A 15,744-nucleotide genomic window follows, 5' to 3' on the forward strand; every position below is an offset into this window, starting at 1 on the left:
GGTTCTAAAGAAACATTTCCGGCACAATCGAAACAAATTCCCAAGTGAGATATTTGGGTTCATAACACAGATTCATAAATGGCTTTAAATGTAATATAAAAAAGTTTTCTTTAAATTGATATGGTAATTCAATAAGTTATATATTCTTTTATGTATTGGAGAAAGAAAATGGAAACGTACTGTTGAAGTTTTCCAAAGTTTTTGAAAACAACTTTCAATAAAGTCTGTAGGCATATTAACTTTAGACATTTCATCCTAACAGTATGTACATTGTAATAATAGTAAGAACAAAAATAAAAGTTTAAATTGCAACATTAACCTATTTATTCAAGGAAAATAAAGGAAACATAGAAAAGAAACTAAAAAAGAAACAGAAATTACTAATGTTACTCCAATCTTGAAAAAGTTCATTTAGATCCTAATATATTATAAGAGAGAATGTTTTTTCTTTTGTAACCAAGATCAACAGTCTACTTGAGAAAGAAAACTGAATGCTTGCGAAATATTGTTGTAAGTAGTATAATTTTTAGTACTTTTCGATCGATTAGATCAACAAAAAAGAAAAATTCTTCGAAATGTTGTCGATTCGTTGTTTATTCAAGAAAGGTTTCTTGTATTACTGATGATATTCTATAAAAATTACGTCATTGAGAAAGACATCTTAATAGTTCAGATACAAGAATCAGGACGTAATTCTTGCAGTTACCAAAAAAATGTTTCTACTTTTTGAAACAAAAGTACTACAAATGGTGTTTACGTAATTAAACTTAGCTTAACTCAATAGTCTGTTATAATCCAGGAGTGTTACCTGTCTTAACTGGACCTGTCAAATTCGATAACTAAGCGTTAATTAAACGTAATCAGACAACCGGAAGCAATACTCACTATCATCGAAATAGCTGTCGATTTTATTTGTCATAATTACTCATTTTATACAGTAAAATTGACCTTTTAGTAGTAGGGTGAAACAAAATATAATCCCAATCTAAGTCGACTCGGTATTAGTAATTTTTATGCAATATTTTGCGGTCAGTAAGTAGACTAAGGGTGGCGCTGGAATAGTGACGACCGATTTATCCCGCGGGATAGTTTAGTAATTAAAGTTTATTTTTTAAAACTTTGTTAGTTCCTGAGTTTGCAGTACAGATAGATTAGCAGAGATATCTATTGCTTCCTGTGTTTGTCTCAAAATGTTGCAAACCTTGTTCTGGATGATTCACTCCGATATAATAAATAAGATCGTTCTCAAACTCCGTTTTGCTTTATTCAATATCTGAAAACAAGATCGGATGAGGTCACACCTGGTGTGTGAAGACACGTTTTGCAAATTCATACAATTTAATTGTAAGTCTATTCGTATAATGTAAAAACCCTGGGGAGGTTATTGTAGCACGACCTCGGGAGTCTGGTCATTGCGTCGCAAGATTATGCACACATTGAGGTCATACGCAGGTTGACCTAAGGAGAGACAAGCTGGAACAAAATGTATTCTGGTAAATGTTGTCCTTGAATAATGATTTTATAGAAGGAGGGCATATCAAACCCAGCGTGGAGTACGCCGTTCTGACAGGTTTTCATGTTCATAATATTATAGGTCAAAGTGCCGTGGATTTTGACAACAGCAATACGTACTTTGTTTATAATGCAAGCTAGCAAGCTGAGTTGTTTGAGAATAATATGCCTGGGAAACACTGTTTGAAAAAACACAGATTATTCGCCTGGATATAACTGGACAAACCTCTGCATTGTTTTGATGATTTTGTCGAGTATGTACGTCAGATAGATCTGTTTATCGTCAATAAGTGCACATGATTCATAATATTTTTCATTATGATTTTGCGCGAACTGTATGTTTTTACTGCTACACTACTTTCATACCTGCACATTTCTAGATGTATGCAACGGATAGCTTTCTTTGAAACGCCGAGGAATGTTACCGTAAATGAAGGTGACGTTGCCTCTATGACATGCGGACTTAATCAGAGGTTGAACCTTAGTCAAACACAGGACCATGTTGCATGGTATAAATCTGGTGCTGGTGGGGCTTTAACAAGGAATAATGATGTTTTTTCGAATGCGCTTGAAAACAGGACACATGTTATAATTTCTGGTTCGGGAAGTCGATTCACATTGATAATATACAACGTAAAACTCTCGGACGCCGGTATTTATTTCTGTGTTGTATTTTCGAGGGGTAGCACTGTGCCATCGCCTGCTGCTTCTATAGGTGTTCGCAGAATAGTTAAATCTGGAGCGATTCCAACACTAACGACGAATGTCCACCACAATGGTGATGGAACATCTATGGTGTCACAGCTACTTGCACCAAATCGGCCAAGTGTACCAACAACAACAACAAACAAGAACACTTTAAATAATAACGATAATATTGATCTTAATTATCTTGATACAAAATTACAAAGTGCGCTAATCTTGCATTTAATGGCAGACGGAATTTTCTTTTTTATTATTTTTATTACAATCATTATTACTGCTTTGTGTTTACGCAAACAAATCGCAACCTTTCAATTAATTCATCAACATTTGCATTTTCAAGCGGATAATAAAGATGGAAAACGAAGAAGATTTATGAGTTGGAATGGTTTCAGTCAGCATAAAGGTAAGAAGCGATCAGAGTATCAGGAATACATAAAAGAAGGAGGAGCACGAAGTGAGTATACGACTCTCAACACTGACCGAATGCATCGTGTTGGTTTACTCAAAGACAATGCTAGCAGCAGTTCACACACGGTTGAAATGACGTCCTTAAAGTTGCCTTCCCAACATTACCATAGTTCAGTTCTTGAAGATGTCAAAAAGACATCGACTCAGTAGCGACATTGAAAGGACATTTCTAAGAACATTACCATAGTTCAGAAGATATCAAACTAGAAGTAGCCTATCACAACGTCCAAAATACAAGGACAGCTATTAGGAGATAAAGATAAAATAAACATTATCAATAAATGTTGAATGGACATTTCTAAAAATATTATCATCAGTTCTTGAAGATATCAAACCCATGTAGACGTATCACAACGTCCAAAATACAAGGACTTTTAAGAGATCAAGATGAGATATACATTATAAGTAAATGGTTAAGATATTTCTAAGAATGTTCTTCAGTGATGCAGTGGATTTTCCATGACAAATCGACAAAACCAAGCACAGTTTTATCAATGTTTCAGAAGGAACTTACATACAGGTGAATATAGGTGACAGGTGAAGGCATACAAATAAAATATTTAGTAAGATAATGTACGCCTTTTTGCCAATTTGCATCATCTGGACATAAATTATGTGATATTTAGAGTGGCAAAAACAAAATCGACAAATCAATACCGAGAATGTCAAACGTTCACGTCGATTGCAGAAACAGTACCGAATTAATACTTCTTAAAAACTTTCCATATTAAGTTTCAGTCTCATGGGTACTTCAGACCCACTCACCCTGTCTGCAAACAAAAAAATAGAACGAGGAGTTATTCTACTATAATATCCTTGATACAGAGATAACATTCATTGAAATGTATAATATACTGCACCTACTGTTATATTTACTTTGTCTCGATGACTTGCGATAGTCGGTTAAAAGATCTAGTGACAGTTGCAGAATTGGGTGCCGGCTGACACAAATTGTAATTGTATAGATTTGCACATTTCTTTCTTTCATTTGCTTAATTTCTACTTTCACACGTGTCTAGTTTACTCCCATATATAAGATATGATTATATGAACAAACTGGTTCGGTTATATCCTTACCACAAAGTAAAATTAAAAATAATATTTCATTTTTGAATTATATATTGTCTAGGCTCTACTCAAAGTGTACAGATTTTTTGTTAAAACATGTTCACACTTAAAACCGGTGACAAACAAGAACACATTTCCTGAAATATAGTAAATTGTTAAAAATACGATTCCGTTTACAACTTTAAATGCCTGATGTTACTATAGACTAACCATTCGAAACAGAACTTTCAAAGTTGTCATTTTCTTATACAGAATCACGTATGTGTTAGTACTGTAACCAACATTAATAATTGTACTATAATATATACATTAAGTTCAATGTGTAAAAACAATTTTAGTATTTTCATGACATTTGAATAGTTTTAATATGAGAAAATATTTCCTGAATAAAACAGTAAGTGAGAAATAGAAGTTGACAATTAATACAAATGGCACCGAACTCTTCACGCCCGTAGAAATGATTTTACAGGGGTTGGTTTTTCCACAAAGAGGAATCATGCCCTAGGCCGGCTAGGTAGGCCTAAGCATGATATTTCACTGCAAATCTCTATTTAAGAAGGAAACTTCAGGAAAAATGAGTTTGGAACTAGTATAGAATGTAGACCTGGGTGAATCTAATAGAAGCCTAAAGATATAACAATCGTCAGACACAAAATATGACCATCTAACATTCCAAATACAGTATGTGAAATACTTTAATCAAATCATCAAATTAATAGTTATCAATAAACTGAATTAACATCAATAATTTGTATTGGTATCTAATACTGTTGTGGGAAAATCAAACTGGCAAATATGACCAAAATGACTGACATGACCCAGTTGACGAGAGAATTACGTCATTTCAAAAACTCGGCTCCACCCTTGTTATCTATTTGTCTCGTTCCTTTACAAGTCGACAGACTTAATATGGTATGCAGTCTAACAGATTAATTACGTATTATTCAGATTCAATTATTGTCTCCAGGAAACGATTGTTAAATCAATTGTAAATTTGGTTAGATTACCACAAAGGAAACGATTGTTGAGATCATTGCTACCATGGGACTACATCCGAGTATTATCCAACCAAAATTATCGTATACTTTAATTTACATACAATGACGAGTGACAATATAATTTTTTTTTTACTATGTGTTGAAGATAATTAAACACATTAGTAAGCTGCTCCAAGATGGTATTGGGTGGAAGTGTGAATTATGGCTTTGTAGCCCTGATAAATGTATCTAGGGCTGTTTTTATATTCATTGGGTTGTGTCAGGCTTCAGGCATTATTACGAAACAACCTAAGTCTGGGCACGCTATTGAAGGCTCTACGCTAACACTGAGTTGCGAGTTTTCCCGCCCTTTACAGTTTCGTGACGAAAATATCGTTTGGTATAAGAATCACAAAGCATTATCCACAAATGACGTAGTGATATCGGAAGAAGACAATCGGCGTTTCATATCTGTGATAGTAAGTAAAAATAACAAACGTTTTGACTTGAAAATCAAACAAGTCTCAAGCAACGACACGGGTGTATACTTTTGTTATTTTACACTGAGCGATGAGAGTATTGCACAATCAATCAACGCATTTATAACTATAGATCCAGCACCAGAAACAACGACCGATTTCCCTTCAACTTTTTTCACAGACTCCAGAAAAACTGACGTCATCAATAAGACGCATCCGACTGCTGTTTTTGTTAGCATCAGTACTACGTGTATTGCATTGGTACTTCTGGTGATCATTGTTTTATGGCTTTTTAAAGGAAAGAAAACTTACGATAATAATAGATACATCAACGATCTTATAATGCCGTCGTCTTGTTTAAAACGAACTCATAACGACGATGACGCGGAAGATGACGTGCCATCAACGAGAGCTTTTGAGGACGACGTGTTTGTGAACAAGAACGCTGCGGGGTTATTTTTTATTTCTGGTAGGCCGCCTACGACTACGACAATTGATAACAGGGTGCAAAATGACTATCATGATATTAGCACGATAGTACCACCAGCAAAAGATATATCAAAACAATTATCTCATGGTTCGAATCCAGTGAAGAAGGAACGAAAGCATCGCAATGTCGAGGGATTAACGTATGCGCAGCTAGATCTCAAGACAAATAATAAAGCAAGTATACGTAGAGGTATGCCACGCACGAATTATGCAGTAATCGAACTTCAATAAAACGTTAACATTATAACAGGTATAATATCCGATATAGTCCAACGGAAGAAACTATTACAATAATTTGGAAGACGACGGGTAGCAATGTGGAGGCACGCGAGGAAATGTGTGTTATGACGTCAAAACTTTTAATAACTGACATTGATTCACACACATATTGTGTAGAATATTTTTTTTCACGTACACTGTTGATTCAAACGCAGGTTGTAGACTATAGAATGTTGAATTCACACACAGGTTGTGTAGAATATTGATCCACACATAGATTATATAGAATGTTGATTCACACAGAGTTTAATGTTGTTTCACACACAGGTTGTATGAAATGTTGATTCACACACATGTTGTGTAGAATGTTGATTCACACACAGGTTGTGTAGAATGTTGATTCACACACATGTTGTGTAGAATGTTGATTCACACACAGGTTGTGTAGAGTCGGTTCACACGGTTGTGTAGAATGTTGATTCACACACAGGTTGTATAGAATCAATAGCATTATTTTCAACTATCCGGAGGGCAGTGAAGTCTGTACACGTTTGACAATCAGTAACTATTGTCTCCGCCTTCAACAGCTAATAACCCCACCCCTCTTTAAAACACTTATAAGCTTTAGGCTATATAGGCCTCATGTAAATATGAATCGATCATTATATTTTATACTTCAATTGATGTTTTTCAATAAAACGTATCAAATGTAACCCGATTGTTCACTTATTTATATTGTCTTATGTGTTTTTCACATCTGAATTCGGCTCAACGAGTAAAGTTTTTCTATGCACATTACCGAAATTACAGCTGGACAATCTTCTGGTAAAACACGCATCTCCGGGTGGGACTCGAACTCACACTTAATTGAATACAATGTAGGCCTACACACGTATGTTTCACTATCCACTACACCCACCATACACCGGCCTAAATATGACTACCCAACAGTTAACAGAAGCCTAGGAGCTACCATGTTGGATCCAAACAACAAAGTAGACTTACCTAAAACAGTAAATTGGCATCGTAATGTATGGCCTAACATCTGTTAAAAGGAACTGAACTGCACCTTCCATTTTTGTCATAAGACCTACACGTTTTTCTCTACAAAAGGTATGTCAAGAATGTTGAAAAGAACGTACATGGAAAAGGCAAAAAAAACTTGTTAAAAAATAATTAAAAATTAATCCTTAGATACAGCAATAGAAAACATAATTTAACAAATACATTTTATTAAATAAGAGAATATAAAAAATAGGCCTTATTATAGATATAATTTTTTTTTTTACCCGGTAAATAATTATACATCTTCAACATCTGTCAAGTCAATCATTGACAGAATCTCAGCATACGTATTATACGTATTTCCAGATTTTAAATGTGTTCAACAGATGTCTCCGTGGCGCAATGGATAGCGCGTTGGACTTCTATGGTTGGAATCGATGCAATTCAAAGGTTGTGGGTTCGAGTCCCACCGGAGATGTTATTTTTTATATTTTTACTAGGTTAACTTGAAACATCGATACTTGGTCTATATTATTCTTAATGGCTGATAAAGTCAACGTCACTCACTTCTAAAACTTGGTTCGCATTAGAACGCAGCGCAAGGACGTATGGAGCTGACCAATGAGAAGAGACAGTTTGAGATTTTAACAGCAATCTCAACATATGTCTCCGTGGCGCAATGGATAGCGCGTTGGACTTCTATGGTTGGAATCGATGCAATTCAAAGGTTGTGGGTTCGAGTCCCACCGGAGATGTTATTTTTTTATATTTTTACTAGGTTAACTTGAAACATCGATACTTGGTCTATATTATTCTTAATGGCTGATAAAGTCAACGTCACTCACTTCTAAAACTCGGTTCGCATTAGAACGCAGCGCAAGGACGTATGGAGCTGACCAATGAGAAGAGACAGTTCGAGATTTTAACAGCAATCTCAACAGATGTCTCCGTGGCGCAATGGATAGCGCGTTGGACTTCTATGGTTGAAATCAATGCAATTCAAAGGTTGTGGGTTCGAGTCCCACCGGAGATGTTATTTTTATATTTTTACTAGGTTAACTTGAAACATCGATACTTGGTCTATATTATTCTTAATGGCTGATAAAGTCAACGTCACTCACTTCTAAAACTTGGTTCGCATTAGAACGCAGCGCAAGGACGTATGGAGCTGACCAATAAGAAGAGACAGTTCGAGATTTTAACAGTAATCTCATTAGATGTCTCCGTGGCGCAATGGATAGCGCGTTGGACTTCTATGGTTGGAATCGATGCAATTCAAAGGTTGTGGGTTCGAGTCCCACCGGAGATGTTATTTTTTATATTTTTACTAGGTTAACTTGAAACATCGATACACGGTCTATATTATTCTTAATGGCTGATAAAGTCAACGTCACTCACTTCTAAAGCTTGATTCGCATTAGAACGCAGCGCAAGGACGTAGGGAGCTGACCAATGGCAAGCGACAGTTCGAATAATCCATCGCTTGTGATTGGTCAAAATACTTGTGTTGCGCTTACGTCCTTGCGTTGTGTCCTAATAAGAAAAAGTTAACACGTTGGTACATACGGCACTAAGCATTGTCTTTTTGTATATTTTTTTACATTTTATTTTATTTTCAAAAACGCTTTACATCAATAAAAAAAATATAAAAAAAACAAACATACATGTTTTACTATTTTATAAACAAAGAATTTAACAGAAATTACAAATAATGGAAGGGATAGGCCCTAATCAAATTATTTGTTTACATTGCAATTTATTTATTAGATAACAAAATATTTAACAATATTTCTTTTCAGGTTTATTTTCATTACTATTTTGTATTTTAGTATAAATCTGTATTATCCACACGCTGGGATGGTGAATTATGGTTTCCCATGCTATGCGAATACCGTTGCAACATCGGAATACCATTTCACCATTGGAATAAAGTTTCACCATCGGAATACCGTTGCAACATCGGAATACCGTTTCACCATCGGAATACCGTTGCAACATCGAAATACCGTTTCACCATTGTAATAAAGTTTCACCATCGGAATACCGTTTAAAAAAAATTATTGTATTTTGTAGTACTGCATCTTCCCTTCTCGAATCTTGATTTACATATAATTTTGGTTAAAATTAAAGAATATCCATAAATGTTCGAATGAATCATTTTAAAGTAAAGTCTTCTTCCTTTTAAAACTTTGAACCACTTCACAATGTCATCTTCAAGGATCTATTGGACCTGAAAATATTAGAAAAAAAATACCATAATTAATACAGTTATTAGGATAGCGTAGGCCTATGTACAAAATAAGTAGTATCAGGGAAATTCCACTCTTCCCTGAAAGTATTATGGAACACTGAAATACTTGTTTAAAAAGGCATATTAATCCGCTTTTTTCTCCTTTTTCATGCCACCTAGATTGTTTTAGATCTAGTTTAAGTAGGGCAGGAGGCGCCTGAGTCCGGGATGACCGAGACACAACTGGTGCTGACCGGGGTTCAATTAGACCGATCCCTGGTTAGTGACGAAGGCGTATCACCTTACTTCGGTTTGGGTTTTTTTTGGGCATGGTTGGAATCCCTTTTATCGTATTAGTGTACAGCGCTTAGAGGTTTCACAACATTAGACGCTATATAATCCAAGATTATTATAACAACAGGTACAAAACGAGAATTTAGGAGACTGCGGTATAACAATGATCGAAAGAGAATTTACACCAATGTACTGGAACACACTAGTCATTATTATTACCGTGTCATTAAAAGAGTCATATATATCTTGGATTTAAATTCTAAAATGACAAATGCTTTAATAACCTAAATCAACATAAACATCGTATTTACCTTCAGTAATAGTTTCTGAAGTTGCACAAGGTCCAAATGTCTCAATATCTAGTTCGAAGTCTCTAAGGAGACAGGCTTCTCGTTTCAGTTCACATGCCGAAGGGTATGTTACACCATCTGTTCCACAAACCGGGTGTTCTGTTCCGTGGTGTGGCCTTCGTCCACCACCGTGGTGTCTACCATGGTGTGAACCACCGTGGTGTGATCTACCGTGGTGTGAACCACCATGGTGTCGTCTACCGTCTTCTTGTTCACCGCCATCTTGTCTACCGCGGTTTTCTTGTCCACCGCGGTTTTCTGGTTTACCGCGGCCTTTTGGTTTACCGCTATCTGGTCTACCACGGTTTTCTTGTCCGCCGCGTTCTGTTGGTTTACCGCGGCCTTTTGGTTTACCGCTATCTGGTCTACCACGGTTTTCTTGTCCACCGCGTCCTTCTGGTTTACCGAGGCCTTTTGGTTTACCTCTATCTGGTCTACCACGGGTTTCTTGTCCACCGCGTCCTTCTGGTTTACCGCCATCTGGTCTACCGCCTTCTGATCTACCGCCATCAAATGAAAATGGACATTTTACACAATACTTTTCTGGATCACCTAAGAAAAAATAAAATGCTAGTTAGTTTGCTAGACAAGATAAAACAACATGCACAGCAATAATGTAAGTCGTTTTGTCGTGGCAGACTAAACAATCAAATTTGATGAAAAGCAATATAAAAATACCTTGATCTTCTGTACATTCTCCTCTCTTTGCAATAGTTAAGAAAATATCTAAACATCTTGCTCTTTTGAATTCGCATCGATTGTAGGTGACGTTGTCGCTGCCACAGATTAATACATCGTCTATATCAGCAGTACGATTTTCACATTCCTCAAACTGCATCTCACAAAACTGTTGCCTCTTTTCAGGATCTGGATTGAAGCCTGCGAGAAAAAAAGGCCATTCTTTTGATGAAAAAGGGTACGCAGCTCGCTCCGAAATGTGTTTTTGTTTGTAAATATTATGGACAGCGCGCCTTTTCCTGGAACGCCATTTCAAACTCAATCAGGAAAGATGAATCGGTTACTTCAACTCCCACCTAACTTTCATTACTAATCATTTGCTCTTTTAATAACATTTTCTGTTGACTGTTCAGCGCTTAAGCTTGGTTCCCACTAGCGACGCAACGTAACGCAACCTACGCAACATAAGAAAATGCACTTCCAATAATTGTGTTTGCCCCCGCATGCGTGAAATCAAACCTGCGACTTTTGCAGCACTGTTGCGTCGTCGGTTCCCACTTGTGATTACGCAATACATCACTTTGCGTCAATACGTCGCTGCGTTGCGTTCTAGTGGGAACCACGCTTAGAGACGCCCTGCATTTTACGATATTAAATTTAACATTATTATTAATATTTGTAAACTATAATTTAACAACATTTGTGTATCACTGCGGTAAATTGTCAACAAATAAGATGAGGTCAACCCTACCTTCTCCACAATCACCAGGGTGTTCAAAAGCAAGATCTGTATCTTCAGTTTCGCATTTAACAGCCAATAATTCGCAAAATGTTGAGTATGTTATATTATCTGTTCCGCATACAGTCTTATTCAATTTTGGTGAACAGTTTTCACTCATGTTACACACTACACTTATGTTTAATCTTGCTAAATCTAGAAGAAAAAAATTGTAAAAATAGTACTGTATTTCGTACAAAAGTATTAGTACAGTTTACAGGCAGATTTGTGGAAATTATAATGTAACTAAAATAGTATATCTAAATTCTTTTCCCACACCTAAACATAGACTAGTCCTACCTAGCACCAGGCAAGTGTAATGTATTTTTATAACATACCTGGTCTGCGTCCATGTGGTCCGCGTCTATGTGGTCCGCCTCCATGTGGTCCGCGTCCATGTGGTCCGCGTCCATGTGGTCCGCGTCCATGTGGTTCGCGTCCATGTGGTGGTCTACGTCCATCTAGATAAGAAAACAGAATATATTACAGAATAATTCTCTTGAAACAAATACATATAGCATTTCTTAAAATAAACGTATATAGGCCAGACGAAAAAAGACAAAACGTATATCAGGACTTAATTATTTTTTAGGCAAACCATGACTTACCTGGTTTTCCATTAATCTCCTGTGCAGATGGGCGTTCAACGTCAGGTCTTCCAGCACCTGATGGACGTTGTCTTTCTCCGCCAAAGTCTGGCCTTTTGTCAGGAGTTGGCCTTCCACCAGGAGTTGGCCTAGCACAATCGTCAGAGCCACATGCACAAGGATAGTCAACCTCTACAGTCGAGTCATCTCCATAACATCTTACTTTCATTAATTCACATATATTTGAATATGTGTTTCCATCTGTGCCACAAACTTCTCTTTCGAATGGTGGACATGACCTGTCCTCTGGTATCATGTCGCAACTCAGTTCTAAAATGTGAAAATATGTCCAGTAAATAGGGTTGTTTGTTGATTGATTGAAATATATATTTATACTGGGTAACCTCTTCAGTCAAAGACTGGTCTCCCAGAGGGCCCAGTTGGTGATCAGTGGCTGTGATGTACTAATACACCGGGGTAACCCCCTACTCGTCTCGAAACATGTACTAGGTTCTTTAAAGTGCACACGAGCTAGATGTGTTCACTGGGCCTACGGTTTATAGTCCTTATCCGAGAAGACTCGTTCTACCACCAGAACCATGGAGTGAGTGAGCCTCGAACCCCTGCCGATGTTATGGCTCGGCCACTCACTTACTCAATTGTTGACTTATAATACTGTATATGGAAATGTTGTTATTATTATTTTATTATAAAAAAACCATTCAAATAGAGCTAAATACATTTGTTATTATTTGTTTTTGCATTATGAACGTCATGATAGACGGTACATTAATTGAGGGCGCTTTACTTATTTTCAACCAACTTCATTCATTCATACGGTCAATCATTTATTCATACCACATTTATTACTAATTTTGCACTGTATTCCAAACTACTGTACAGTACATAAATGGCGCAACATCTTGGGTATATACGATAAACACTGCACAAATGATAATGACATCCATTTTTAACAGCAAATTGTGTTTTCAGATATATATGGATGGATGTATTGTCATGGATAAATGATCCATGGTATTTGTTTAGCCCTTTTGGCTAATAATTTTAAAGTTTACTATATTTTATACTATTGCATTTTACTCATTTAAGTTAGATTATCATGTTGGTTTCTATATCAACAACTAAATTAACTTACCACGTCGTCCGCCAGCACCACCGGGACCTTTTCCATCTGGAAAACGTCTTCCGGCACCAACTGTACCTTGTTCACCTGGACCTCTTCCGCCTTGAAAACGTCTTCCGGCACCACCTGTACCTTGTTCACCTGGACCTCTTCCGCCTTGAAAACGTCCGCCAGCACCACCGGGACCTTTTCCACCTGAAAAACGCCCACCACCACCACCACCACCACGTCCCGGTCCCCAGGCATCGAGCGTTGATGCGCACACCAAGACCAGTAGCATTACAATTTTCATCATGCTTTCTGGAAATAAAATAATTATTACAATAAATGTCAATCATTGTTAAAACATGGAGTTGACTCCGTGTTGTATTCTAAACTTAATCAAGATGATAAAAACAAAAAAGGATGCACATGTTGGATATTTTTTAATATCCTTGAAAATAAACAGTATACTACAATAATTACAAGTATAAAAATTAAAGTTCTATTGAGTATAGGCCTATATAAGTTTAATATTTCTCAAAAACAAATCATTTATCTAGTAGTAATTCCTAGTAAAGACAGTTTAATCAGAATCGCTATCGGTTCAACAAATACGTTTAAACGTGTTGATACAATTATTATGATAGGTCGTTTCTACTAAACACATGTTACGAGAATTTTTGATGGACGATCCAATTTAAATAAGCCTAAAGATCTAGACGTTGAATCTCATCTTACGAAAACGTTCACATACAGTAACATGACTTTCAATAAACTGTAACTCCAAGATTTTAAAAAAAAAGATAAAATAAAAAAATGACTTTGTTCCAAATATGTCACTCTAATAGTTACAAACAAAGTACAAACAATATTAAACAAAATGTAAACTTTTGTTCAAAATTTGTCACGGACTATAACTTTAAATAAAGTTCGAACTATACTTTGTTCCAATAGGCCTACAGTCCCAATTACAAAAATGGTTACAACCAATTGTACAGAACACAAACTAAATATTTAAATAAAGTTCAAACAATATAAAACAAAAATAAAAACTTACTTATTCCAAACTTGCTTTGTAGAAAAATGTTCAAGATGTATTTGATTTGAGCTTTCAGCTCCAGAATGACAAGTTACGGAGCCGGTGTCTCATTTTAAACCTTTCCAGCAACAATGAAAACAGACGGAGGTGAGGTCATCGAAGTTTAAGACCTGCGCATGTGACACATAGGTCAGGGACATGCAACCAATAAATGCACGTCCAACGCCTACGTCATAGCCTTGGAAAGTTTTGTACAGTATTAAGTTTCTTATCTAAACTTATAATTGCATTAGCTGTACTTGACGAGGAGCCGAGTTGGTAACAGATATGAATTTTGAAACAAAACAAAAAACATATTTATATTGTAAATTTAACTAATCATATTAATCAACCGATAATTTTTTGAATTGTTATCCATTGTCATTTCATTTACAATATGTCTTATGTTTAACTGGCCTTGTTTTAAAAACTCATACATACAGGAAAATAATTAAAACTATCAAAAAGAAAGTGAGGGTTCATTATGGATAAAATCGGAAGTTATATTCGGCTATGGATCGACAAAGTTCACTCATATACAGGAAAATAATCAAAACTAAGTATCAAAAAGAAAGTGAGGGTTCATTCGGGATAATATCGGAAGTATTCGACTACTTGGCTCAACAAAGTGTACATACATCATCTTCGCCCACTCAACTAATTTAATTATCTTATTCCTCCAAATAAGGAATTGTTGTCTTTAATTTAACTGAAATCTGCATGAAAAGTGTATTAATCATGTAACAACACATCTTCATATATCATATATCCCACATGTTACCAGAATTTGGAACAACTTTCCCGGTGAAATTCGCAACTTAGATATTTCTGTTAGTTCTTTTAAAACCAAATTATTGGTATCTCAATATTTATTTTTTAAATAATTTTGATATTGAAAATGTGTGTAGTTGGTCGCTTTCTTGTAGATGCTAACATTGTAGAACGTAGTTTTATTTGTTGGTTTATTTCTGTGCTCTGTTCTCGGTTGATCAACTAGCATAGGTGTTTAGCACCTGTTGGTCTTTCCTTGCCTTTTATATTTGTTTTGTCTTCTTTGTATTGTAGGCTATATGGCAGAAAATTGAATAAATAAATAAATAAATCTTGGTTATGACTAGTTCTGCCTACACTATCAAACTGTATGTGATGTGCCCATGGACATGATGATGTCATATCACTACCATATTTGGGCATATCACTGGCATATTTGAGCACATCTTACCTTTTTTGTCAAACTAGTTTTATAGTGTAGAAAGGGCTTATGGTAATGTTTTATTCATCTGAACAACTTTTTATAGAGATTTTTTTGTATTTTGTGGCTTAAAACCACCACTTTTATTCAACTTCATCAATTTCATTTTATAAACAACAGTACAATTCAATGTATCTTCATTTTCTTTTTTCTACTTATTCTCTATACATGATTAACATGAATTCAATATAAATGTCTAAAATTTACCACAGAATCGTGGATAGTGTAGACAGAGCTTTAACGTATGATGTGACTCCTAAATCGGAGAAAATGTAATTGAATATTTATCCATAAAAAACTGATTATGGGCCTTATACTACACATACAAACAAATCGAATATTTTCCACAAAATGCTTTGTACATCATATTACAGTACATACATGTACACATATAGTTGCTTAATCATGTTTGTAATCTACAAACTTTAGTTCTTTTGACAAAGTTTGAT

At 35.7% G+C, this 15,744-nt stretch overlaps 1 protein-coding gene and 4 non-coding genes across 8 annotated transcripts; 4 read left to right on the forward strand and 1 right to left on the reverse strand.

The window, feature by feature from the left end:
• Positions 1 to 7,310: 7,310 nt before the first annotated feature.
• On the forward strand, positions 7,311 to 7,400 carry Trnar-ucu (transfer RNA arginine (anticodon UCU)). The gene is given in 2 exon segments: positions 7,311 to 7,347; positions 7,365 to 7,400. It is a non-coding gene; the product is annotated as a tRNA-Arg (tRNA).
• Positions 7,401 to 7,587: 187 nt separating this feature from the next.
• Trnar-ucu (transfer RNA arginine (anticodon UCU)) lies at positions 7,588 to 7,677 on the forward strand. The gene is given in 2 exon segments: positions 7,588 to 7,624; positions 7,642 to 7,677. It is a non-coding gene; the product is annotated as a tRNA-Arg (tRNA).
• A 188-nt stretch (positions 7,678 to 7,865) lies between these two features.
• Positions 7,866 to 7,955, forward strand: Trnar-ucu (transfer RNA arginine (anticodon UCU)). The gene is given in 2 exon segments: positions 7,866 to 7,902; positions 7,920 to 7,955. It is a non-coding gene; the product is annotated as a tRNA-Arg (tRNA).
• Positions 7,956 to 8,141: 186 nt separating this feature from the next.
• Positions 8,142 to 8,231, forward strand: Trnar-ucu (transfer RNA arginine (anticodon UCU)). Its single transcript is given in 2 exon segments — positions 8,142 to 8,178; positions 8,196 to 8,231. It is a non-coding gene; the product is annotated as a tRNA-Arg (tRNA).
• A 382-nt stretch (positions 8,232 to 8,613) lies between these two features.
• On the reverse strand, positions 8,614 to 14,140 carry LOC144847645 (agrin-like). Of its 4 annotated transcripts, none has more exons than XM_078704127.1 (9): positions 14,023 to 14,140; positions 13,125 to 13,283; positions 11,861 to 12,169; positions 11,591 to 11,713; positions 11,226 to 11,408; positions 10,475 to 10,675; positions 10,206 to 10,348; positions 9,758 to 10,031; positions 8,614 to 9,152 (listed from the first exon to the last, which is right to left on the reverse strand). In XM_078704127.1, exons 2-9 carry the CDS (start codon positions 13,276 to 13,278, stop codon positions 9,136 to 9,138), a joined length of 1,404 nt encoding a protein of 467 aa, XP_078560253.1. In that variant the 5' UTR covers positions 13,279 to 13,283; positions 14,023 to 14,140; the 3' UTR covers positions 8,614 to 9,135. The 4 variants fall into 4 exon arrangements, with proteins under 4 accessions (XP_078560253.1, XP_078560252.1, XP_078560251.1 ...); XM_078704126.1 differs by having other exon boundaries at positions 13,116 to 13,283; XM_078704125.1 differs by having other exon boundaries at positions 9,758 to 10,086; positions 10,291 to 10,348; positions 12,996 to 13,283.
• Positions 14,141 to 15,744: the final 1,604 nt, after the last annotated feature.

The sequence above is a fragment of the Antedon bifida genome, chromosome 7 (genome assembly GCF_963402885.1).
Source record: "Antedon bifida chromosome 7, ecAntBifi1.1, whole genome shotgun sequence".
NCBI classification, from domain to species: domain Eukaryota; kingdom Metazoa; phylum Echinodermata; class Crinoidea; order Comatulida; family Antedonidae; genus Antedon; species Antedon bifida.

What these genes read in the sequence shown, in the direction of transcription:
- LOC144847645 (XM_078704124.1), bottom strand. Translation starts at nt 13,278, where the DNA reads ATGATGAAAATTGTAATGCTACTGGTCTTGGTGTGCGCATCAACGCTC. An exon ending in TGGTGCTGGCGGACGACGTG is followed by an intron (nt 12,170 to 12,995) that starts GTAAGTTAATTT and finishes TTCACATTTTAG; the next exon opens with AACTGAGTTGCGACATGATA. An exon ending in ATAGAGGTAAACCAAAAGGC is followed by an intron (nt 10,032 to 10,205) that starts CTCGGTAAACCA and finishes GGACAAGAAAAC; the next exon opens with CGCGGTAGACAAGATGGCGG.